The sequence below is a fragment of the Strix aluco genome, chromosome 4 (assembly GCF_031877795.1).
Source record: "Strix aluco isolate bStrAlu1 chromosome 4, bStrAlu1.hap1, whole genome shotgun sequence".
NCBI classification, from domain to species: Eukaryota; Metazoa; Chordata; class Aves; order Strigiformes; family Strigidae; genus Strix; species Strix aluco.
In genome coordinates this window covers 36,966,957-36,993,559 of record NC_133934.1, presented here as the reverse complement: position 1 = coordinate 36,993,559, position 26,603 = coordinate 36,966,957, and the positions used below count along the sequence as shown (strand labels likewise).

Genomic DNA, 26,603 nt, shown 5'->3' with positions numbered 1-26,603 from the left:
TCATTGGTCAGGTGGGTGCGTGTCTGTAAAAGGGCAGTTAAAGAATCCCCAATCCCTACCCAAAAGGTTGCTTATTTTTTTTGCTTAATTAAAAGAGGGAGTTTTTGTGTTTGGTAGTCTGTTTTTCTTCACTTTTCTGCATGGGAATATTGATTAGTCCTGGGATACTACCCAAAAGTAAAAGGAGGCTTTAGGATTCTAATCCTACCTTTTCTTTATTCTTAAACATAGAACTGAGTTCTCTTTGACAGGGCCATTCATGTGAGATACATGTTGCAGGGTTAATTCCTGACTTTATGTAGCTATTAAAAATTACTTGAGGTACTAAACAGCAAACTGTATTGGCTTGTTTCTTTTTTTCAGACTGGTATCAGAATAAGCTTTTTTGTTATTTTCTCAAAAAATAACCTTCCTTATCATCATAGTCTAAAGAGTTTAGGACTTCTTTAGTAGTTATAGAGAACAAAGCATGCATCATAGCCAGAGCAGACTTATTCCACCTTGTGGCTTTCAAGCCAGTTGTAAGCTAACTCATAAGAGCTCTGTTGACATCATTCAATCATTTCAAGTGTCATTGTCCAGTATCCACAGAGGTAACCTCATGGAGGTATGTCTCTGTGTAGAGCATTGTCTCTTAAAGAGCAGGTGTTCTACATACTGCATGTCTTCCTCCACCTAGCACACGCTCTCAAAACTGCTGTGGCCTGATGCAAGTAATAAAGTCCAATGGCAATGACGTGCCTGCTTCAGGGAGAAGTTATATTTAAACTGAAAGGAGGTTGTCAGCCTGGTTTCCAGGGGTGTTAAGAACCTTCTTGGACACAGTTCTGGGTTTTGCTTCTGTACCGCCCTTGCTTGAAAAAAATCTTTAAATCTGGTTGTTTTGGGGTTTTTTTAAAAACTTGGTAACTCCATGACTAAAAGGTTTGGAGAGCCATAGATACACATGCTGTGTTCATAAATGCTGGTGTACTGTTCAGAAGATATTCTTGTCTGCATTTGATAGTATTTATTAAGTGGTAAAACAAAAACGTCTTGGATTAAAGATACTGTAACATCAAAAAAAGGAAACCTATATTAAGAATGTACTCTTGAATATGCTACTTCCCTACTGGCAGTCTGTATCTGGAGTTGGTGAATCATGCAAAATGCATCTTGTAGAGACAAGATGTGGTGTAAAAGCATTGGGCAGAGGTTTACTGCTCAGGAGAGCACAACTTTTTCACTTGTGCTTTGTATGATCCTGGGCAAGTTGTTTAACTATTTTGTGCCTGAGTTTACAATTCTCTGAACAAGCTACTCTATTGTCCCTCTTTTATAGCTGTAAAAAGCAGCTAATTAAACATGCTTCAGTAGGAAAACTACTGATGCATCTGCCTCATCTAGGCAGCCTAAGCATAGCTATGTTTTGATGTTTTGAATTTTTTTGCTTACATTTCGGAGCAAGTGTTACTTAAAACCTTGAAGGTTACATGGCTTTTGCTATAGTTGGTACTAAGTTCTGAGATTTTAAAATATAATTCTGTATCGAGAGCTGTGTTCAGAATAAACAATTCTGTCTGACATTTAATATTTGCACTTTGGAAAAAATTACTGCAAGTATAGTTTCTAAATACTGGCTTTCTGTTCCAATTTGTGGTTTTGTTTTTCAGGGGTATTTTTCAGTATGCTTGGCTGGTTTTGAAAATGGTGGTAAAAGCTGTAAGGGATAGAAAGCAAAAAAAGCAAAATTCACAATTATAATTCTAGTTTAATTCATTTTGATGATTTTTTCCAAAGTCATGTTTTCTATATAGCTATGTACTAGAAGAGTTCCATAGATAGCAAGTATTTTTCCAATTATTTATCAATATTTTTATATAAACATTATGGCATGGTGGAAACAATAATTTATTGGTGGCATCCCTTGGGTTTTCTGATAGTGTGATTATCAGTTGACTTGGTGTCTTGTGCTGTTCTTTCTGGACAGAACCATACATCAAAAATAATTCAACAGGCTGGATTATTGTGTAGACTCTGCTCAGAAGCCTGAGGCAAGTTAGTACAGTCTCTTGCTGCCTCTTTTTTTTTCCACTGGCCATGAACATGTGCATTTCTCAAGTCTGAGATTAAAAAAAGGAGAGCCTTGTTTTATCTACTTCAATTCCCAAAACATAAAGAAAATTATTTGGAAAAAATAAATAACTTGCCCTTTGTTGTCCAATTTTTTCTCCTCTCTAGAGAAATGCCTTTCTCTCCCAGCCATGACATGTTTAACATAGCAAACATACATGTTGTCCCAGTGTATGAGGTTTATAAAAAAAGTTGTCCTTTCCAATAAACAGAATCTCTTCTTGTGCTGAGTGATATTTTTCACTTGTCTGCCCAAAGTCTCTCATAAATCAGCTATGACTTTTTGAGCCCTTGTATTCACTGTGGCTATTTTAAAACATCTGATGTCCTCCCATATTCTGATAGTTTATTTTTCCAAATTAGGTACTGATGCTCTGAGAGAGAGGAGAGCATTTCCAGTGTAGATGTATCTGTCATTGTCACATAACCTCTCTGTATCTCACCCTGTAGCAGCACTTGTCTGCCTGTGTTGTTTGTTTTTTAATGAACAGATGCTTCACTGCGTTTTGTGGCGTGTGTAAATTTCCTAAGACCCCAGATGCTATTCTCAAACTGCCTAAGAATAATAAACCTCTTTCCTCAGTGCAGGGTCTTACACTTGCAGTCTAGCCCTCTAGTTTGCTGAGCCATTGTGCAGGCATAAATCTGGGCCACGGCTCTATCTGAAATAAGGTATGCTAATTATTTATAACATCACATAGCAACCACTCCACATCCTTAACTAGTATTTCATGAGCCAATCAGAGTATTTCTTTTATCCCTTGTTAAGCCTTAGCATCAGCTCAGGAGAAAATCATTTTAGCAGATTTAACACCATTTAAATACTACTTCAGATGTATTTTTCATGAATTTATTTTATTGAAAAAGTTTGTAATGATAATGCACATCTTATTTGTGGCTTTTGTTATTTGTCAGGCTTTTAAAAAAGCAAGAGGACTCCTGCTGCACGTGCTCCCATTATTCTAACTTAGAATTAAACAATGAGATGTTTGTACAGCCCTACTTTATAATTTATTGACCGTGGTTTAAATCCTATACATTAAATGTAAATCTTTGAAATCTAGTATAAGGAGCTAAGAATGTAACCTCTGTTCCTGTGTATGGCAGCCAGACCTTCTTATCTGTATGAACCTGGCTGAAGAAAACATCAAGCCTTAGTCTATGCTGCCTTTAGTAAGGACTTTTTTTCCCCAATTTTGCCCACATACTTATTAAAATCATTTTAAGGTGTTCAAAATTTCAGTGTAGGAAATACGTGTGTATTGGACTAGGTTGCTTTTGAAGTGAACAGTTTTCTGAAAGCTGGCAAATTCCTCTGATGTTCACCTTTATAACTGTTCACTCTTTAAATATGTGAAATGTATATGTAGCACTTAAGTGTCTTACATTAACTGAGTTCACTCTAGGTCAGTCTTCTTTGTGAGCAGCAAACAAGACATAATCTTCTGTCTGGAAGCTCAGTGGATGGCATAGTAGACTCTCTTGAGATGCAGAAAATGTACATGTCTGATGATTCAGTGTCCAGACAGTTTCTGCTTTTGAATTATTAAACCACTACATAATCTTAAATAACACCACTGCTGTCATGCAATATTTTAAATGCTAGAGTCTCTAAACTACTGTTTTTTTTCCTCTTGTTCCTATTTAATGGAGGAAGGGAGACCATAAGGAGACTCCTGAATGCAGTGGGGTAGGTTAGGTACAGACATGATGTGGACGGGTTGCTGAAAAGGGAAAGGTCTTGAGAAAGCCAGGAAATCTGTATTTAAAATAGCAACAATGGGAGCCAGAGTAGTGTCACTGCTCCTGTCTACCATGCAGGAAAGCCTAATTCAAGTTTGGGTCTGTTTCTGCTTTTCTAAGTACCTGAAAGATAATCTGAACAAAACCCACAGCTAGCATTAGCTGGCAATGCTGTGCTCCAGAGGTCTGCATCTGCCATCGTCACTGCTGGCTTAGTGAACCACAGGGATGTACTGTATGCTGGGAGTGATAAAAGGAATAGTCTCCAACTCCAGGGAGAAGGCTGACACAATTAACTTTACAGCATCATCGACTGCCCAGGCACACTATTTTTTTTTAATTGGTGTTTATCTGCACATTCTCTATTCACAGGACTTAATTAATGTAACTACTGTGCATCCAGTGATTTACTCATTTACCCACCACATTGTAGTCATTATGGTTTACTGGGTGAAAAAATACATATCGTTATTTTTACCATGTATTTGCAATGCATTTTTGCCTAAGTTAATGTAGAACATCAGAAGACCCATTTCAATCTCTTTCCCTAAGTTTTCTGTGAACTCCCAGGAGAATGTTTTCCTCTCCTTTATTTTTGTTCCAATGTTCTTGAAACAGTATGTTAAGAAAAGTCTTTAAGTAAAGTAAGGATGAAGAACCTAGTTCTTGCAGACAAAGGTAAGTATGTGTTGACGTATTTACATGTAAGCTCCTGAAAGATACAATGGATCAGTCAGGTTGTTTCTGTAGAGGCAGAGAGTTTGGCTGCTGCACAGCAAGTGCATCTCAGTTGGACCGGGTTTGGACCCTGCAGCACAGGATGGAGAAGTATGTGAGCTTGAGTTCGGGGTCATCTTCTTCTTGTGGTGATGTAAGGCATAATGTAAAAGGGGTGGTGTTACCCAAGCAGACACAGCAGCTCTACTGCAGGAAAGAAGAGGTTAGATGATGACTGCTGGTTGTTATGGAAATTGAAATCTCTCTTCATCTTCCTGTGCTTTACTGAAAGCTCATGTGGAGGGCAGCCTGCTCTCCAGTTGCCACTGCCTCACAATCCAGAGGAAGCTCGGCATGTTCATTTCAGTCCAGAGAGACTCTGGGCTAGGGAGGGGTAGCCTTTTTTTGCCCCAGCTCTCTGGATTTCAGTTTTTCCCATCTGTTGCTATTTCTGGCATGTTTGCTCATCCAGCAGTTCTGGGGGTCTTTGTTGCTCTCAACAGAATTATCACATAAATTGAGGACACCCACATTTGAGGGAGAAAATGCACATTCCTGATTCTCCATTTCATTTGCATATTATTTCCAATTTTCAGTGTCATTCTCTCAACTTATATCCTTTCTTTATCTCCTTTACTTCTTTTGTCTGGATTGGCCCCAGTCTTTCAGCTCTGTGGACTGTGCATGAAATATATTTACTGCCCCTATGTAATCCTCCGTGGAACCTTCTCTGTTGTAACTGCTTTCACTCATGTGTCCATGTTATTCCTAACACTTTGCTGTTTCCATTGTAAGATTTTTAGTTACAGATATTACTGGATGTGAGCAGTATGGTCATGTCTCTAAATTCAAACAACATTCAAAGCCAGACATAAGAATACTTACTATGTTGCCTGCAACCCAGTAGCAAGGAAGAGGGTGAGTTAAGGAATTAGTACAACTTCTCTATTTCTTGTTGCTAATCTTTTGATGGAGTGTTGGTCATAGTGCCAGAGCCTTTGCTGTCATCCTCATGTTTGCTAAGACAAGGAGATCGGTGAGCTTGCAGGCTCCAGCCTTTGACATGTGGGAGAAGAACTGGTGACCAGAGACTATTGTGCTACTGAAGATACTGTGTTTGTGGCAGGTACACCTGGTTGAGATTTTTCCATGAAGTATTTTTGTAAAAGCATATACTTTGTTGAAATGTTTTTGAATGCATGATTCCATGGAATTTCTGTTCTTGAAGATAGTCAAGAGTTTGACTTGACAAGGCTCTGACCAACTTGATCTAAGTTGGCCTGGCTATGAGTAGGGGTGTTGACCAGATGACTTCATGAGGTCCCTTTCAACCTAAGTTACTCTCTAATTCTATTTTTTTTTTCTAAATCAGTTTCCTTGAAAATAAAACTAAGAACCAGAGTAAATAATATTAGCTTTAGTTTAAAATAGACCATCCAAACTTTTGAAGAATATTTCTCTAGTTCTAAAAATGTAAACCAGGTCAGTACGCAGCATTAAATTAAAATTAAAATGCATTTTAGTTCAACAAAATGTATTGATTGAAGATAGCTTTTTCCACTGAAAATTTTGAAGGATTTTTATTTCTTATTCAGCATAAACAGGTTTTTTTTAACTAGCTTGTGAACTATAAACCACTTCTTTCCTTAGCTCTAGATGGAACTTTTTCCTATGCACAGCATGCTAACTTGGTTATTATACAATAAAGTATTGAAGAGTTGGTCCTGCACCGCTGAAGCCGGCAGGAGTAGTGGTAGTGGAAAGGACCGGGCTCACAATGCCAAGTCTACCATGTGGCTAATGTGGCATTGATGAAGGTTGTCATATTTGTCCTTCTCTCGGTATGTGATATATGCACTTAAGCAGTGTCCCTCACATCTCACACAAAGGGCAAGGAACTCTGAGAAGCAAATTTTTAGGAGCTAAATATATAACTTCCAGCATAGTGGAAAAGTCTGTTTGGGTAAGATGTACTGTGGTATTCAAAGCATGTCTTTTTTGGAGCAGCTGATATAGTTGAAACGTGTTTTAATGGGAGAGCAAGTCAGTTCAATCGAGTTGGTGATAAAGGGGCAGTTTGGGAGTATGGTTTTTTTTCTGTGTAGTACTCTTCCATCGAAAAACAACTTAGGCATACAAATAACCACTGTTTTATAGATGACTGGGCATTATAATAAATAGTTCTGGTGAATTGGAATATAAATATTTAGTTGGAAGAAGAATAAAAGTGAAATGTTTCCCCTGACACCCTTTGATTTCCAGTGATTCCATCTTGTAGCTTAAGGTCACCTGTGCAATGGAAGTGACTAGTTCTCTCTTTTTTTTTTTTTTTTTAAAAATACTCCATTAATGGCCTTCTTTCTATTTAATTAATAATTGATATGTCTGAAGTGTAGGAGATAAGTGGAAAAACAGACAAGAGAATGCCTAACAAAGTGCTTTACTGAAGTTGTTTGTTCAGCATAGTCCAGTTTGCACATTGGAAGAAACAGCTTTTTGCTGGGGAGTGGGGAGCCAGAGAGTCCTGCATGGTTTTATGCACTCCCTGATATGTTTTTACTGTCATTTCTAGGAGTTCCAACACCCAGTCCAGAAATCCTTCGACATACCTTGAATATGCTTGTGCGGGAGAGGAAAATATACCCAACTCCGGATGGTTATTTCATTGTAACCCCACAGACTTACTTCATAACACCATCTCTCATAAGAACTAACAGTAAATGGTACCATTTGGATGAGAGGATACCTGACAGGTCTCAATGTACCTCTCCACAACAAGGAACTATAACTCCCTCCACCTCGGGATGCGTCAGGGACCGAACACTACCCAAAAACCACTGCGACTCCTGCCATTGTTGCAGAGAAGACATGCACAGCATGCATGCATCTACTCTACAGAGGAAATCAGCAAAAGACTGTAAAGACTCATACTGTCCTCCTTCGTTATGTCAGGTCCCACCTACTGAGAAAAGTAAAAGTACTGTCAATTTTTCTTATAAAGCAGAGACACTCACAAAGCCTAAGGATGTAGAAAAGCAGTCTAAGAAATTTGGACTCAAATTATTCCGATTAAGTTTTAAGAAGGACAAGACAAAACAGTTGGCAAATTTCTCTGCCCAGTTTCCTCCAGAGGAGTGGCCGCTAAGGGATGAGGACACCCCTACCACTATACCTAGAGAGGTAGAAATGGAGATTATCAGGCGCATTAACCCAGACTTGACTGTGGAAAATGTCATGAGGCACACTGCACTAATGAAGAAACTTGAAGAAGAAAAAGCTCAACGAAGCAAAGCAGGATCTTCAGCTCACCACAGTGGACGAAGTAAAAAGAGCAGGAATCACAGAAAGTCTCATGGGAAATCGAGGTCACACAGCAAGACTCGGGTGTCCAAAGGAGACCCATCAGATGGCTCTCATTTGGATATACCTGCTGAAAGGGAGTATGAGTTCTATGATCCCTTGACTCGATCCCCACGGGAAGGCTGTTTTATAATAGAACACAAGGGAGATAATTTTATAATGCACAGCAATCCTAACATGATTGAATCTCACTTTCCCATGACACCAGAGTGGGACGTGTCTGGTGAGCTGGCCAAAAGAAGAACTGAAATGCCTTTCCCTGAACCTTCCAGGGGAAGCTCCCACTCCAAGGTCCATCGGAGCCACAGCCATACACAGGATAGAAGATCGAGGAATGAGCGGTCCAGTAAGGCTAAAGAAAGGTCTAGATCCATGGATAACTCCAAGGGACCTCTGGGCTCAGCTACTTTAGGCACACCTGAAGATATAGGTGAAGGCTGTAGCCCAGATGACCAAACGACTAGCCAAACTTACATTGATGATAGTACTTTAAGGCCATCTCAGTCTCTCAGTCATCAAAGGGCTCTGATTTCATCTGCAAGCTACAAAGAGACTTGCATCCCTGAAATCGCTAGTGGCAGCGTAGAAACCCCCAGTTCTTGTAGCCTATTGGAACAAAGCAAGCCTGCAGAGAATTTGCCATCATATAGCGAGCTCAACTCCTGCACAACAAAATCTGCAGTTGATGACTATTTTCAGTGCAACACATCCAGTGAGACTGTGCTTACCGCTCCATCACCACTGGGAAAGAATAAAGAGGATCATGATACGCTGACAGGGACAGATGGGCTCAAAAAAATGACTCCTGCAGAAAGACAGACTCAACATATTGCTAGGGAGCCTGGGGTGCACAAAGAGGAGTCCCCAAAGGGCCCAAACGGTGGTTCAGCGGTTGCTGGCCAAACTCCAGAGGTGATTGCAAACGGGCGGCTGGTTCAACACCATAGCGCTGAGTCAAGCAGCCTTGATAAAAGGAAAGAAATATTTAGCAAGGATACACTCTTTAAACCCCTGCACAACACTCTTTCTGTGAATAGTTACCATAAGTCTAGCACACCCCTGCTAAAGCCCCATCAAAAGACCCCCCCTGACACGTTGCCAGTCAGATGTGAGAAACTTGAACAAGCGATAGTAACCTCAGTCACACAAGTCACTCCCGCTTCACAGAGACAGCAAGAGACAACTGGGAACCAGGAGGCCTCCTTCGACTACTACAATGTGTCTGACGACGACGACTCAGAGGAAGGAACCAACAAAAATGCTGAGGAAGAAAAGAACAGGGATGATGTTGGTACGATGCAATGGCTCCTAGAGAGAGAAAAGGAGAGAGATCTGCAGCGAAAGTTTGAGAAAAATCTTACTCTTCTCACCCCGAAGGAAACAGAAAATAGCAACAACCAGAGAGCCACCCACTCAGCCCGCCTGGACAGCATGGACAGCAGCAGCATTACTGTGGACAGCGGGTTCAACTCTCCACGGTAGGACTGTCACATTCATTGCAGCTTTACAGACTAGAAAGTTCCATTTATAGTAATGTGTGTGTGATATTGGTGACAGGACGTAGGGCTGTATTAAACAATTTCACATGTTTTCAGACTATTTTCCACAGCTCTGGAATCAGCTATCCAGATGTGTGGGTTTCCCAACATACCGTAAGAAACCAATGACCATGTGCGGCATTGACTCTCTATTAGTTCATTTTCTGTTTGCTGAAAACCTTCCTGTATCCTTTTTTTCTGTATTAAACTTGTGTTTGCATTTAGAATAGAAGAGAGGAGCTTCTGCATACTTCCCCCCCCTCTTCCCTTTCCCTCTAAAATACCATCAACAAGACTAATTGGAAGACTAGACATGACTAGGTGGCATAATCCTTGGCTCAGATGAAAAAACAAACAAGCAAAAAAAAGTGATTTTTTGGGGGTTTGGGCTTTTTTGTTTGTTTTCTTCAAAAATTTTTGAAGTGTATCTATCACCATTCCAAACTGGTGAGACTGGAACAGCCACTCGCCCCACAAGGCTGAAAGTGCTCAGGATGTTTGAACTTCAGAGGTGACCCAGCACTGCATCAGCAGAGAGAGAGGTGCCTTGCCTAATACACTTGGGAAAAGTTTGCAAGTGGTGGTGCTGGTTAGTCATTTCCATTCCAGGGATCTCAGACATCATGGAAGTCTCAGTGTGCTAGGAATCTTGCAGGTGTAGGGATGAGAGAGTTGCTGGTGTGTTCCCTGCCCTGGAGATTTCACAAGCTCATTTCCAGGTTAAGAATCCTTCACTCAGCCTTCTTCCTTCTCTCTCTGACCTCTGACAGTCCTAGGTCCCTGCTGGAATGGACCTTGACTGGTTTTGTTTGCCCTGGATAGCAACCCATCAGAGTTCAGAACAATGACTCTAAGAACACAGAAATCATTTACAGTAGTAGTTCTCTTATAGTGTCATACTTGAGCTTAAATTATTTATTGCCTGTGTTTAAAAATAAAACCTCCAAGACTGGATTTGTATTAGGTGAAAGAAAATGGGGTTTTTTGGGTTTTGTGTTGGTTTGTCATTTTTTTCCCCTGTAAAAGGTGTTCTTATTCCTCAGAATTACATATTTTTTTTAATCTATAGCAAAGGCTCCCAGAAAGGCATGTGAAGGATTTCCTGCTTCTACACAGGGCTAAACTTCATTTTCAGTTAAAGTCATGTCTCTCTGGAATAAATTCCTTTGGATTTGATGGCTACTCCCACTTGATGTTAATGACAAGGCAGCAATTATTGGGCCTGTTGGAGCATGCAGTGATTATTAAACTAGAGCAGGCTTTTAACATACGTATAATTTTTCTGAGTAAAAAATTTGAAAAATAATTTGAGTAAATTGTACCACTTACACTGAGTCTAGCTTAAAAAAGAAACTTAAGGTTTTGAATTTGTTCCTGTTGTCGATTGTTCTGCAGATTCTTGGCATCTTTCTTACATACAATTGTTGTATGAGGCTATTTGTGCTGTTCTTTGTTAAATGTAATCTCTTCTTTTAGTTGAAGTTCTATACTTGCAGTCAGTTTTTGTGGGGGAGTATAAGGTGGTGGTTGCTTCTTGCTCAGACTGTCTCACCCCGCAGAGTGCATTTCACCTTCAGGATAGGATGTCAACTGGATAAAAATCGGTTCTTAAGACTACTATTTTGCTAGCTGTATATCAAGCTTGTGTTTCTGGTTAACACAAAGGCAGACTTTCCTTCCCTAATTATTTACACAAAAGCTAAAATTTCTGTTGATGTTAATCTTAAACTTAGCTAGCAAGAGAAGATAATATGGCGAGCATACTGGATTTAGTGCTGCTATACCACTTTGTTTAGATCAAAAGGGAAATAGATAAGCAGCTTTTAATAATGATTGTGTTCCACACATCCCGTTTTTTTAAAAAAACCCGAAACTTATTAACAAATGTCTTTTTTTTGGCAAGGCCACATAAAGTAAGCTTTAAAAAAAAAAAAAAAGTAGTCAACGTTCCACAGGGTTTTCATGTGTATTTGTTTTGTAAGACCAGGACCAGTGTATAGTCTGGATATTTCAAAGTCTTTTTAATGAGTTTTGCTTCAAGATGATTAAATTGGATGATTTTGCTGAGTTTTGGTGTATAAATCTATAAAAATAAATTGAACTGAGGGTGAATTTAGCCCTTTGGCTATAATTACCATGCTGTTATTACTTTCCTACCTTATAACAAAAAATGTACTCCACAGCCCTTTTCCAGGAAATACAGAAAAAAACATCCAGCATCCATCTGGTAAGATTCACCTAGATCTGACAGTGTCCGTTAGCAGATGCCTAGGGAAGAGTATAAGAACAGGACATGCATGTAGTGATATCCCTCAGGTATACTCTTCTAGCCTCCACTGAGGTTGTAACTCTCAACTTCATGAGGTGTGGTGGTATCTTTTCATTTAAATGGAAGTGTGCAGTGTTGCTTGGGGAATCAAGATTACCAATTCCACACTGTGAAAGAAAAAGTATATTTTTAAAGTGTGGCAAATTGAAAAAAGGGGCATTTAAAAAAAACTCACAGGATGTAGTTAGAGATTTGCAGTGGTCATTTGACTTCAAAAGTAATTTGTGTATGAAATTCGTGAACACATCACCATTGGGAAAGCAGCGTCACAGTATTTTGTTCATTGCTTTTATGCAAATTAGTAAATGTTAGCTGTCAATATTAATTTTATTCCTTTATTTTTATAGCTTATATAATACTGCTGTTCTTATGTCACCTAGAGGAAGAGCTAATTTTGGCATTACTCTGCATGCAAAATTCTCACTAGTCTTTGTGTATACACGTTGTAATGGTCAGTTTGTAATATCAGAACTGAAAATGTTTGAAGATCTGGAATTGGTGATCCCATAAAGAATGATACAATTAGCGAATAATATCTGGAAAACAAAGGTTGCATCTATTTTCATTAAAAAGCAGAGGGAGAGGAATCAAAAAATGAGCAACAGAAGTGCACCATACATCATTGCGGCTCAGAGAGATCTCTTACTGTGTGCTTCACCCATCACAGCTGTTAGGAACTACTGACAATAAGGTGATAATTGGCAGAAGATGATCAGTACGATTTCAATCAATTTAAAAGATTTATGCAAGTTTCGTAACAACATTGATTTTTCAGATTCAGTCAGTTTAAGATGATTTAAATCTGCCCTACAACTGCACAAGGTGTTTCTTCCTTCCCATGCTATGCACTGACACAGTTCTCCCCTGCCACATCCAAAGCTGTATATTCCTACTCTTCCCCTGATGCTAGCACTAATCTTTTTTTTTTTTTTTCTTAGGGCTAGTATTTAACTGAGAGCGGTCCCTGATGTGGCTGGCTGCAAGGCTCAGCATCAGGGAAGCAGCAGGAACATGTGGCAGGGTCAGGTCCACACAAGGCAGGCAAGAGCTGCCCCTTTCAGTAGCAGGTAAATTTAGGTTGGCTTTAAACTGACTATGAAACTCTGTCATTAGTGTCTTTGTTTCTAGCTCTTATTGAATAAACCCATTCAGTCCTCTAGATGTCCTCTGTAAACATCTCCATAGCCAGTGGTGATGTCATTTTGCAAAGAAGTAGGGATGTAGGTGAAGGGTACATGACCAGGGGCCACATGGCTATTTGAAAACCCAAACCTCTGTCTTCACATGAAGACATTATTTGGAAATCAAAAATTATTAAAAGCGGAAAGAGAACAAAATGAGTAATAGTGGCAAAACTAGCCTTAGCATATCTTGGCTGAGTTTTTTTAAAGCTGTAGCCTAAAACACAGGCTCCTCTGTGTTTGTATTTAGATGTGTCATTAAAAGGCTTAGTCTTTAAAAGTGCTCAGTGTCCTGTCACTGCCATGGATAAACAATACGTTAGAACTGAAGGAATGTTGTCCATTTTATGAATAAAATAGCAGCACTAGTTGTTTAGGGCATGATCACAGACCAGGCAGTTAAGATTTCTCAGTGTCTTGTAAGTTGCAATTGTCTCAGCTGCAAAGCTAAATTGAAGCCTTGTGTTTAGAAACATTGTGGGTTTAATGTAAAGTAGCATTTTGAGTTAATATTTTGTGTACAAAGACAGGTAGAAGAGGAGACAACAGAGGAAGCTGTGTTACATGATTGCTTTTCTAGCTCTGCCTAGTCAACAGAGCTGATTTGATGAAGTTACTTTGTGCAAAAATGCACCAGGCAGGAAAGAAAATTAATATGTTCCACTTGCAAGATGGAAGCTGTTTCCTTGAATGAAAAATCCAGATGCTTGATACTGGTTCAGCTTACAGTTTGTGTGACAGCTTCAGCTCTGCTTAGTGCTATACCTGTGTTACAGTATGGTGGCTGCTGAGTACCTCTGGAATCTGTTTTGGAGGAACATGTGTATACCGTCAAAATTAGATGGTTCACTGATGTGACATTACATACAAACACAGGAAGCCTGTTACAAAACACTCTATTCTCGTTTCCTGTCTGGTGGATAGATACATAGGCATGTCATATATGAGTGTGTATATATATTTCTTTTCCATTCTAGTACTCGTGAGAGCCTGGCATCCAATACTTCAAGTATTGTTGAAAGCAACAGACGTCAGAACCCTGCTCTGAGCCCCGCACATGGTGGCGCAGGCCCAACGTTCAACTTCCGAGCCACTGCAGACCCGCCGACCAGTGAAGCTGAGAAACTGCAGAAACCTGCTAACTGCCTGCAAGCTTCTGTCACTAGTGTCTGATAGTCATCCTGCCTCGGATCGTCTGTCTCATCCTATACAGCAAAGTTTACGACACTGGGACTGATGTTTACATCTTTGGAGAAAAAATAAAAAAGCATCTCAACCACAGTTTTAGTGTTTACTTAAACTGTGCTGCTATGTAGACTAGGGGCAACAAAGAAATCTTTATTTCAAGGTATTGCTTTTCACATTTGCGGCTCTGTAGCGACAGAATAGCAGTAGGGATAATATGTACACTTTTTGCTTCACTTAATTGTAACTGAGCACATATATGAAAGTCTAGACACTGTAAGTGTAATCTGCATTTTCAACGTCCATGCAGTTGCCAACTTCATTTAAAAAAATGCCACAGATGTGTGATGCCCCTGGTCAGAGGCAAAACTCTGCTGCAGAGTTGATCGTTTTTACTTCAAAAACTGAGCCACTGCTGAAAGTAACCAGCCAGGATCACCATGAGGAAAAACAATGCCAAACATGATAAGTGATGACCTCAGCTCTATCTGTGAATTATTAATACTAATCAGTCATTTTCACTGTGCGTTTTTGTGACACAATTTTGCAAATACCCATTTAAGCGAGTAAAAAGAGGTTTGGGGTTTGTTTTGGTTTATTTTTTTCTAAGTATGGAGGGTGGGAAGGGAGGTGGCTTCTCCTTTTGTGTTTCAAAAGTATGAGAGACGTTTACTTACTGAGACTTGCTACTTGACCTTCCATAGTCACAAATGAGGAGGTGGACCTTTGCGTAGAGGGGGGGAGTGGGGAGGGAAGGGAAAGTTTTAACTGTCATGGAGCCACAACATGGAGTGACACAAAATATAACAAATGTCTTCAGTATAAATCAAATATTTAAAAAAGATTATCTAATTCTTGTGTCACTTCTGGTATTGCAACTTGCCATTAATATAGGAATCAGGATAATTAATTTCTTGGAACAAAAATATTCTTTATGATATAAATGACAAGTATGGCCTGAAGAATTGATTTCTTTCTAGTGGAAGGACATAAATCTATTTTATGTAGCTTATTAAATAGAGTGCCTAAATTAGGCTATTAAAAATAGCATACATTGTAGTGATTATCAGAGAACAAAATTTAGAGAATTATAAACTTCTGGCCTTTTTATTCAGTGGATGTTATTTGCAATTTAGCATTTTATGGACATGTCTAGTTTCTAGAAATTAAACGTGTCCACATGGTTGGCAGTAGAAATCTGAATTCTGTAGGTATGGTATATCCTAATTGCTTTCCCCTAAACTGTTACTTCAAAGTAATTAGTACTGTGCTAATTACTGCAGAGTAACTTCTAAGGATAGTTAAACTCCAAGAGTAATTTTTAGGTATAGGGCCACATTCTGCTCTGTTACTCATGCAGCCTGGTAGCGCAACAAACTGACTCCAAATTTAACTCTTTCTTTTTTTTTTTTTTTTTTTTTTGGAACAGATGAATTGGTGGAAGAATAACAGAGGTAGTAAAATGTTCAACAGCCCAAATTGTTGCATAGAAAAGGGACATTTACATTGTCTAGCTCTTGTAGTACACAGGTATGAAACCCAACTGTACATACTAAAAACCAGTATGTTCGTCAGGTTCTGGTGACATGTATTACTCTGTACACAAAGTCCTTTGAGCTTCACTCATGTTCTCTGTTGTCATCAGAAGTCTTTACTGAAGATTCAGCCTTATGTTACACAGTTGGATATAATTCATTTACTTACAAAACAGCTCTCTAACTCTGGACACAATCAGTTTCCAGTTCTGTCAAGAACACCCAGTCGATGCACAGGTCTGTTTTCCTTGGTTTCAGTGTATAATTTCCATTTCATAGGAGCAATAAGACCTTTCAGTGCACATAAAGGAAATTATTGTGCTTTTGGTTGGTTATCAAAGTCACTTGGCCTTTAGCCTTCTGCCTTATCATACCTTCCAAGATGTGCTCTAATTACCATATAATGCTTTGCATGACGCATCTTATTATTCAGTATGTAACTCCAGCCGTACTTATTCCATGCGAACTGTAGAGTCAGAGTTTTTGTGGGGAATTGTCATATACTATGCAGTGGCTGACTGTGATTTTGTTTCTGAGATGAGCTCTGACATCAGTAGTATGTATCAATTCAGTAAATAAAAATGTCGAAACGATAAAATTTACAGTGATGATCTGAAGTACTAACAGCAGTATTAAAATATGAACAGCAAAAACAAATTTCACCTTTGGGGGAAATACTTGTTTGTCAAACAAATCAGAATTTATGCAGGCAGCTGGTTGTACAGAAGACATAATTCCAACAAAATATGATAGTACATACCTATAAACTGTGTAGTATGTTATTTCCTAAAGTTCCCAGAGACCAGCAGACAACATAAATGTCATATTAATGTTGACATGGCACTGTACCAATATTAATGTGACTCTTGGAATATGGAATGTAAACAGAAGTTTCAAATAGAAACGTTCTAATCTTGAATTTTTTTTTTCTTTTAAAAATCAACAATGGAATATAAGGAAATTCCATCTTGAGGTTCTGGTAACAAAACCACAAGAGTGGAGCTTGAGTGCTTTATGTCACCCTAATCCTTTGATGAAATCATAGCCTTGTATTACATGGTTGCTTATCTATCATTCTTCTAATGTATCAATTTAACGTTTACAGAGTTAGATTAGGTTGAATCTGTGTTGTGTTCAACTGTAAAGGGTCAACACAAATCTGTCGGCATTTTGCACACTTAATATGTATTATTATAATACAACATGTTACTTTTATGGTAATTTTTTTTACACATATAACTACCTCCATGAATTTGATGAAATGCAGCAACATGAAAAGTGTATTGTACAAAGCAAGGTTAAAAACTTTGAAGCATTAGGTCATGGCGTTCTCTTGTGTGTCAATGCTTGCGTATGAAGTCATCATGTTTCCATTGCCACAATTTCCTTCTACAATACTAAAAATCTGGCTTTCAGACTTAAAGACTTTGACAAGGCTGCATAATTGGGATAAAAGTGAAAGGGAGGCTGAAACCTTCCATCCTCTCCCCAGTTACTGCTAAAATTTCTGCCTGGTAGAACTTGAAAATGTATTTGTAATTTAGCAAATTAGGAACATCTACAGTCTGTGAAATATGATTGACAGTTTGGGGTTTAACAGAAGACACTCTGGGTATTTTCTTGGCAGCCTTCAAATACTTTGGGCCCTATTCTGCCTCCATCTTTGTCAACATTTCAGGTCGTGGTTTCTCTGAACTGGCAAGGGTGTTAAAACAGCTCTTCCTTTAATGATACGCACTCTGTTCTCCAGATTGTGTGCATCTGAAACACTTGCTCCTATAGAAATTACCAACAGCCTTTAATTGACTTTACTGGGAGCAGTATTAGGGTCCCTACTCGAGGTACGTGCCTATTGTTCAAAGAACATGGGCGAGTTTCCAAGAAAAATGAAGCTGGCATTTGAAAAGTAGCCAGCTGCAACAAGCCACCTTTCAAGAGGGAAGAAAGAAGGATTCTTCCAAAAACCAAAGGAAGAAAGTGGCAGTTGAACCGAAGCAGATCACATTTATATACAAATCCCGATTTTTGAACACCTCTTTCAGCAAACCTAGTATCACTATCCTGATGCAAATTAATATACAATCATCAGTTGAGCTAATTTTGACATTTTAAGTATTTCAGTTAAAAATCGTAAGAAATCATTAGCCATTTGACTCCTTGCACCACTGTAAGATGTCCGTTATACACGAAACAATGTTCCCTCAACTTTAAAAAGTAAAATGTATTGGAAAACAAATATTTTAATGAAAACCGTGGCCTAAGTGCTTGCCAGCAGTAGTCGTTTTTAGAAAAGAGAACAAGCAAACCAGTATTCAGAGGCCATCATAAACATGGATAATACTTTGCACTTAAATCACTCCTTTTTGCCTGAGGGCCTCGAAGCTCTTGACGTGGTACCAGCTAAGCCTCGCGAGTCCGTGAGGTAGGCAGAGTTCACTGATCCTGCTTCATGTCCAGGCACATTGGAAAAAATGAAGGCTAAGAGTCTGCAGACTTAATTGATTAACCAGTTGCTTTCTTAAAGTTACTGGAATAAGTTTAATAGCTAACCAAAGTGTTCCATGTTTATACTCTGAAGTTTCTCTTTTGATGCGTGCAGTTTGTTTAAATAAGAGAGAAACTACTTTGTGGTCCTGCAGAGCCTCTTGGATTAGCAGTGCCAAAACCCAAGTTTTCAGTCATATGAGTACTGCTAGCAGTGGGTTTAGAAACAGTTATTTTAATTAAAAATTTGTTTTTCAAATACATTTCACAGAGCTTTTCCCAACATAATTGCTCAAATGGTTGTGCTGAGAAAGCAAATAGCACTCCTAATCTGGTGTCACGCCCACAGTTTACAATTCTCTTTGCTCTTCTGAAGAAAACTGTACAGTATTAGAGAGAAAAGTTCTATTTTTTACGAAATTCTTTAAAAAAAAGGTATATATCTAAAATGTTCCCCCCAGCATAAGTAAAGTGCATCATTACTGCATGAGAAGCATGCAGTGGACCCACCGAAAGCCACGCTGGTGCTAGAAGAAAATGGGACTATCACGCTTCTTTTATAGCGGCGCTCTAAACGTTGGTTTCAGTTATGCGGGTGTAAATCTGGCGTAACTCCCCTGATCTCCCGTGGATCTGATGGAGATGGGAGTGGGTCGTTAACTCCATTGAAGCTCAGTTCTGAGCTGAGGGTTTCCGTGTTCCTCCCCCTGCCCCGAGACACTAAATGCAGAGAAGGAGCAGAAGGCCACGCGCACGCACCTGGCTCTGGAGGGGCAGCCTGGGTTGAATCCCTGGTGAAACGCACAGCCGGGATGCCTGCGACAGCCACCACGCGTTCCCCACCTCGGAAGGGTGATTTTCCGTGCGGTACGCTGCCCTTGCGTTGTATAGCAGTTAGAGCCGCCCAAAGGATACCCACCCAGAAGTATGAAAAGGCCCTTGGAGTAATTGGCACAGATGTTACTTTTATAGGTGGAGGAGACTTAAGTTTAAAGGGATCATAATTCTGCAGGTAATTTTCTGTGAGTGACTGAATGTGGCTGTTGCATTAGGTTTAAATGAGTTAATAAATGCAAGTGGGACTTACTGTATGTTAGAAGGGAGTTTTGCAGCCAAGACTGCCTTGTATAAATGTGTTTGCACTGAAAAAAAAATTTAAAAATTACTTGGTCTCTGGTTGCTGTAAAGGTCATCCAAGATGGATGTTCTGTTTATATTGTATAGTATTTCATATGAAATAATTGCAGTTCATGAAATGTCTTCCCTAACGTTACTGATTTATAACAGCACATTTGTAACATGGTTTTTATTGTGTCGGTGTACCATATTGTAAATGATGATTACTTGTCATGCTTAGTATAATAATTTAAAGGAAAAAAAAGGACAGGGATTTTTGTAAGTCTATATTTGAAAGTCCCTCCATATGGTAATATTGTGTTCATGTTGTTTATGTAGTGTTGTGTGAAATATCCATTTTGGATTGTGTTACTTTTTAAGATATTAAATAACATTTGGTTATATGTTTTAAGTGGATTCTTTGCTCCTATCAGTGGTTTTTAGAGAAAATACTTACATTTCCGTTTAACACACTGTTTCTCTCCCTCACTTAGGAAACCTTGCACAACAAACAAGAAATCTCGGAAAAACAAGGGTCATAACAACTTGCTATGTTCATGTACGCTTCATAAAAGGTCTCTGAGCCATTCTAGTAAGAGCACAAGGGGAGAAAATTCACTGATTTTGAAACATCCTGGTTTGGACTGGACGTGAAGATGATGGGTGCAGGGGGAGTGTGATCCCCACTGAAAGCGTGAGCACCCGGCTGAGATGCACCCGAGCTCCAGGAAATGAGAAGTCCATTAGGGCATCCTGATGCCAAGAGCAACAGGTGTCAGGTCCCTCTTTTCCTCTCCTCTCCATCCTCATGAGCCAAAGGAGGACCTGGTGCACACACCCAAGAGAAAGGGCTCTAGCAAGGAGGTTTTTTTCACATTCTTAAAAATATTTACTCGAGTTTTTTTTCCATACTGTGACAGCAGCTGATTGGAAAGGTCTCAGTGGACAGTGTAACATGCAGGTGCCATTTTCCTGCCCTCTACCACCACCTGGAAGAAGGTTCTGAGCAGGTTTAGGCTCCAGGAGCTTTGCCAGAGTTTTGCTTTGAGAACTGCTGTTTGCCAAGGTTGGCTATGAGTATTCACAAGATTTACAAGATAAAAAACTAAGCAGTGTCTGTTGGAAGTAGGTGCTGTCATAAGCACCTTGGCTTGTCACCTGTTAGTAGCACATGCTACTACCATGCTATGTGTAGTCTTGCCTGGTTCCCCTTCATCCATCTTCTCACTTTGTAATCCATCTCCTTGAAATTGTGAATTCTGAATTATAGAGGGGAAGAAAGCCAAAGCCAGGCAGGGTTTGGTTAGGGCTTTATGCCAGCACTGACCTAGTGCCTTGCACAGGCAAAGCCAGTTGTGGGTGGTGGTCAGATTCAGATTTTCAAGGCCTTTTCAGTATTTCTGGAGAAGTTTGCCAGCACTGTTTCCCCCTCACAGAGAGCTTTGTTTCTGTCCTGATGGTGGGCTCGTATTTCAGGCCATAGGATTAGGCTGATCATTAGCTAGAAAGAAACTGCTGTTGTCCAAACGCATCGCACCTTGCACTTCAAAACCTGCTTAGACACCTGCCTTGAATTCTCTTTATACTTGTTCCGTTAACAGGGAAACTGAAGATCGTAAGCAAGTGACATCTTTTTAGTGAAATGTGGCCTATAACATACTTAAAGTGTCTAGGGCCAGTACTTGGCTGAAGAACTATTCTCTTGCTGTTGGATCGTGCCTTTCTGCTGAGAGCACTGAGTCAAAACCGTGGATTTTCGTACCTCTATCTACAGATATCTTACATCTATAAGACAACATTTTTGAAAGTTCTTCTCTCTGGAATTTTCCTCCATCAGCCTCTCCACTGTTTCTTTAGAGTCAGTTTTTTCCTCTCAACTCATTTTCCATAATGTCCTTCTTCCATTTTATCTTTTTTTCTATCTCTCAGAATCCCCTCCTCTTCTGCTCCTTTTTGACGTTTTTTCTCCTTCAGGTTGGGCTTTTTTCCCTCGCATTAATTGACATGAGATGTCCTCTGCCCCTTTTCTCACCCTCCCCTCTCAAAATGTTATCCTAATCCTATAGTGTCTTTTCCCCACTTCTCCGTTACTTTTTTGCTCTGTCCGCTCATCAGAAAGACCTCAGAGAAGAAAAGGTTGTCAGCTGCTTCAGGATAGGTGCTCCTGTCAGCACTTCCCTTCAAGCCATGCTGTTCCAGGTTTGTGATTTTAAAAAAGTTTAGGAGTATAAATATGCCCCTGCTTTTAGTCCCGTCTGTTCTCTTCCTTCTTTTGACTGCTGCTCCTTTTTTTGATTATGTGCGTTTCTGCCCAGCATCTCTCTGGTTTGAGAGCTCAAAGAGGAGATCCAAAACCCTGAACAGCGCTAGAACAACAGGTCATGTTTGTCTTCCTCAGGTCACCAAGCAAGGCCCCAGGTAAATGCTTAGAAAAGCAATTATAAAAATATCCAGCTGTGCTTCTCAGAACTGGCTACAAGGAAAATGGCCTCATCTTACTAGCCTTTCCTAAACTGCAAGGAGGGAGCCCACTGCTCTGACACCGCCATTCACTGTAGCTGGTACGTGAAGGGAGAAGGGTTTTGTAGCAAAGTCAAAGATGCTGGGACTTCAGTAGCTGCCAGTGGTTTTGTGTTGAGATGGCTGAGCTTGCATTTGCAAGCAATTTCCTTCTACGCCTTTAGGTCCTTATGATTAACAAAGTATTTTTAGCCCAACTGTCAGAGAAGTGATGAATGGGGCCTGGGAACAGGAAATCCCAAGTACTTTTTTTTTACATCTTTTTTCTTATCTCTCATCCTAATAAGCACAGAAAACCTAACCCTATGCTGCCAGCTATTTGAAAGTAAGCAAACACAGTAAGTAAATCTACCAGCATGTCTGTGTATACACTAGAATAGTTACCCTGTTTGCTTGCTTGCTTGCTTTCTTAGGGAATGCTGGAGCCTTTTGTTTTGACTTTTATGCATCTCTCTCCTCTTGTCCCTCTGCTTGTCGCTGGTAAAATTGGACTGGTTGTCTAGTAAGTGCCAAAGAGGGTCAGTCTGGTAGGAAGCTGCAAAAGAAGCAGCTTCCAGTGCATTCAGACTTTGCACTACTCAGTAGTGAGAAAACAACCAGGAGCCAGCAGCCTCTCCCATGTGTGTAGGCTTTCCTCATGCAAAAGTGGAAGGGTACACCAGCGTGAGTGCTTTAGCTCTGAGCGGGACTGTGCTCTGGCAAGGGCTCTCCTGGTTGCCCACCCTCACTCACTGTGCTGCAGTTCCTATTGCAGAGTGGTCTTGGTGCAGGCAGGCTGCACCCCTTGCTGATAAAACTTCTGCACCAAAGGATGCACATCAGGAGCACAGCCACGGCACTGCGGCCCTTTTGGGTCCTATTAGCTGGGGTTTTGGAAAATAAGGACCGAGGCAACTAATTCTGCAGGGCAGCTGGTGCATTGAAGGGATTTAATGCAAACCATGTCCCATGAGCCGTGGTCTCCACCACATGCACGCCACTGCACACGTACCGCAGGGCAGTGACTGCCAGGAGCAGCCATCAAGGTTGCAAACTCGAGGACCCAGAAGTGCAAACCACAGAGCTAGGTGTGCCTTAGGATTGTGGGCAGTGACCGGGATGGGGACAGCAGAGAAAGGCGTTTGCCTTTCTGACCACAGCAGGCGAATGCCGTGCCTGACTCTGCAGGGAGGCCTCCCCTCCTCCCTCCACAAAGCTGCTCCTTGCAGCCAGTTGCCCAGCCCACCCCAGTCTCCTTGAAATGAACCCCTGCTCTCGGCTCCCTCCCTGGTGAGCTATAGAGCCCCAGCCCCTTGCTGCTGCTCACCCCCTGCATGGGGAGGCCATGGGGGGAGAGGCTCTTTGTCCAGTTTAGCACTTGCTTCTGGCTCGGGCCCAAAGTGAACCTGCCAGAGAAGTCCTATTTAGCATCCAGCTGCTGCAGTTTAATGTGCTTCTGCTGGACACAAGCTGGTGATGATTTTCATATGCTTGTAACCAGGCCAGCTATAACCTTCATCTAAGGCATGGCCCTGGTAGAGCTGCTCAGTAAAACTCAGCTGCTCAGAGCAACCACTTTTTTTTTTCTTTTTTTTAACCCTAGACAATTCAGTACATTTTTTTCTCTTCTAAAGGAGTGTCAAGACACCTTGCCTGACACCTCCCAGGAAACTTTGGGCTGAGGCAGAGGTCTCACTGTCAGCCAAAGTCTGTGGCAGAAGCATCAGTCAGGGGAGGCACCATGAGGAGGAGGGGGGCAGGGACCACTTTGGCCATCGTGGTGCAAGTGCACAAGGCCACCCTGCTGCCCAGCCTGAGGAGTGAACAAAGCCCACAGAGGGATCCCGATCAGAGCCCAGGCTGTCTGCCTTATCCCATGGAGGGGAAGGACACAGACAGCCCACACAGTGGGAGAAGAAACCCAAAAATCTCCTCAGCTCTGCTGTTGCTCTGCTGTCCCTTGTCTCCTGTGCCTGGGAGCCCCTGGGAGCCCTCCACAGCAGCACGGGCAGTACTAGCATCCTGTCTCCTCTTCCCCACTTACTTCTGAAGAGAGTAATTTTATCTTCCAACCATAGAATTTTATTTGTAAATAGTCACCAGCAGACCCTGGAGATTTATTATTCATTCACGATGAATAAACTCAAGAGTCCTCAGACCTAAGGCAGCCAATGTATTTATTGTTCCTCCTTAAAGGCAGACCCTTCACCTGTTACAGTTTTATTATTACCTATAACCCAGTATGGACAGTATTTCTCATGTTTTGCTGTTAGACAGGAGATAACAGTTTCACCAAATCACAGTTTGTACAGAAAAAACCAAAATGAGAAACCCACTTATTTTTGAAGACAGAAGTGAAAAAAAAAAAAATTGCAGAAAACTAAAGCCTTACAGAATGACAAACAGTTTTGAAAAGCTGTTTCACTATGTTTAAAATGTTTGCCTGGAGACAAGTGGACTTTCCTTGAACCAGAAACTAATAAAAGACTATTATCTTAAAATATTTAGACCACTGCAGATTTCAGAACTGTTTGTCTTTCTAAAAATGAGCTGCTTAGGATGTTGCTGAGGAGGAAGCTGCCTTTTTGACACTGATTAGTAGCAGGGTTAACTAATCCTCAGGTCCAGTTGAGACCACCAGCTTCAATCTCAAGACTGAGACATTGCGACTGAGTTAGTACCACATGTCAGGCTAAAAAGAAAGACTGTTGGCATTTATTTTTTGGTAAAAAAGAAGAAAATAATCTCTAGACTATAGTGACATGTAGTGCGTGAATTCTGTGTCTCATGACTGCTGCCTTGTGCCATGGATAATGCGGACAGTGGTGCAACCCTGCTGTGGGTCTCCATGAACTGGCGGGTCAGTAGGCAACCAGCAATCTTCTGCCCAGATTTCTTCTAGATTGGAGTCTCTGCAATTTCAGGGGAACAGAAGGAGGGTAGATGCTTTTTCCCAGAAGGAGAATGAGGGAATCAGAGTAACAGGGCTTAAAAAATCGAGAGATTTCACTAAAACAAAGAGGAAAGCTCAAAGAGGGCAGAGAAATGTGAGGGTGTACTTCAGTAGCAGGGGAGTCACTGTTGGGACCAGCAGTTTGAGAAGAAAGGTTTCAGCTCAAGACAGAAGAAAAAAGATCTTTGCATTACATGGAGGTTGAAGATCCTGGGCTCCCAAAAGCTAGCTGAGGTGGGGAACTACATGTGCCTGCCTTCATGGTTTATACAGACCTAAAATAAAGAGCAACTGATCCTGGAATATTCTAACATGTGTCTGTGGTTGTGCTGTAAGGAAGTGGTGTCCCTGAGTGATGCCCAGCCAGGAGCTGGGACGGAGCTCAGCTGCTGAGGGCAGCTGGGGCTGGCTCCCTGGAGGTGCCCCATTTGCAGGCAGAGTGGGATCCTGGAAGAAGCCCTGTGGGAAGAGAATGGAGAGGGATCCCAGCAGGGCCTGCCTAGCAGCGCTGCCACAGGTGCTCCTCCTCTCTGCTGTCCAAGAGCAATGGCCCTCCCTTACTCCTGGTTAACTCCTGGCCTGAAGAACAACTTGCTATCCTTCACCCTCTAGGTAGGAACTAGGCACAGCTTGCAAAACCAGTGAGGTGTTCGGTGCTCCTGGCGGTATTCCCCTCTGCTCAGGCAGCCCCCTAAAATGCAAGTCATAATTGCTTGTCTCAGCCCATCAGCCTTCCCCCTCCCCATGTGCACAGGAGGTTTCTGCTCATGAAGGTTTTGCTCACCCTCAAGGCTCTCACATTCATCTTCGAATAAAACCTTCTTCCTTCTTTCCCTCTGTTCCTATTGTACGTGCAGTAACTTGCTGTTTGTTCCCTTGCAAAGGCTGCAAAGCGCCTCCAATCTTAGTTTGTGTCCAAAAAACCATCTCCTCTCTCCAGCAGGAGAAAGTCCGTGATGCATCCCAGATGTTTGCACGTGGCAGCAGTCTCCAGACACAACAGATGACAGGAGGGTGATGGATAAGCAATGAGTAATTGCTTCTCCTCATGCCCCTTGTCAGAGTCAGGGAAGTTTTGGCACTGGCTCTATTTACCACACTGGTATATGAAACCTTTTAAACATCACTCGGAGGCGTCTGTTTCTATCCATGGTTGTCACAGGGAACTAGAAGGGGGATGCAGAACAGTTTCAGATCATTATATAAGATTCATCTTATATCTTCTCTTTGGTTACCTACTGCCAGCTCCAAATTAGCCCATTCCCATCCCTTCAAACAGAAGAAAAACACTGGTTGAGGCTGTCTCTGCCCTGCAGATTCTGTTTATGTGCTCAGTAGAGCCTCAGGCTGCATTCATGGCTCTCTGGTTGCCTCCTTTTTCCCACCTTTGCCAGATTTTTGGTAAGGACTGCATTTTGTGGCCGACTTTGTTACTGGCTGGCTGGGGCCCTTCTCTCTGGACGAGGCCCTGGATGTCGAGCTCATTATAAGAGAAATTATTCAGTCTTAGGATGTGCTTTTTAATCTGAAAGCTGTTAGGCCGAACTGGGTCTCCGTGCTGCAATGACTATCTGTGTCCAAGCGTAGAGGCACTGTGAATGGCTATTTCCCCTGATGAAGCTGCTCACCTGCTTTATTATTTAGCATGCTGGCTAGGACAGCACAGTTAGGGCTGTTACTACCCATGCTGGTGGCAAGCAGCAAGGCTAGTGTGGGGGTGAATGCAGAAAAAGAACTCCTTTTACACTGAAAATTTCCCATGCTTCATCAACACTGTGCTGGAAATAGGGCTAATGAAAATAAGATTATTTTTCAAGAAAGAGGTGGCTTAAATACTCAGCCTCACAAACA

The 26,603-nt window shown here is 41.1% G+C and overlaps 1 protein-coding gene across 5 annotated transcripts in view; it reads left to right on the top strand.

The window, feature by feature from the left end:
• Positions 1-19,717, top strand: part of STOX2 (storkhead box 2) — a 150,014-nt gene extending 130,297 nt beyond the window's left edge. For 3 of the 5 annotated variants that reach the window (XM_074822754.1, XM_074822755.1, XM_074822757.1), the window contains exons 3-4: positions 7,145-9,410; positions 13,958-19,717. In XM_074822754.1, coding sequence (XP_074678855.1) covers positions 7,145-9,410; positions 13,958-14,153 — 2,462 coding nt within the window. In that variant the 3' untranslated portion in view covers positions 14,154-19,717. Of the gene's footprint in view, positions 1-5,367; positions 5,491-7,144; positions 9,411-12,737; positions 12,882-13,957 lie in introns of those variants that run through there. The other 2 variants (XM_074822758.1, XM_074822756.1) reach the window with 2 other exon arrangements.
• The last annotated feature ends 6,886 nt before the right edge of the window (positions 19,718-26,603 follow it).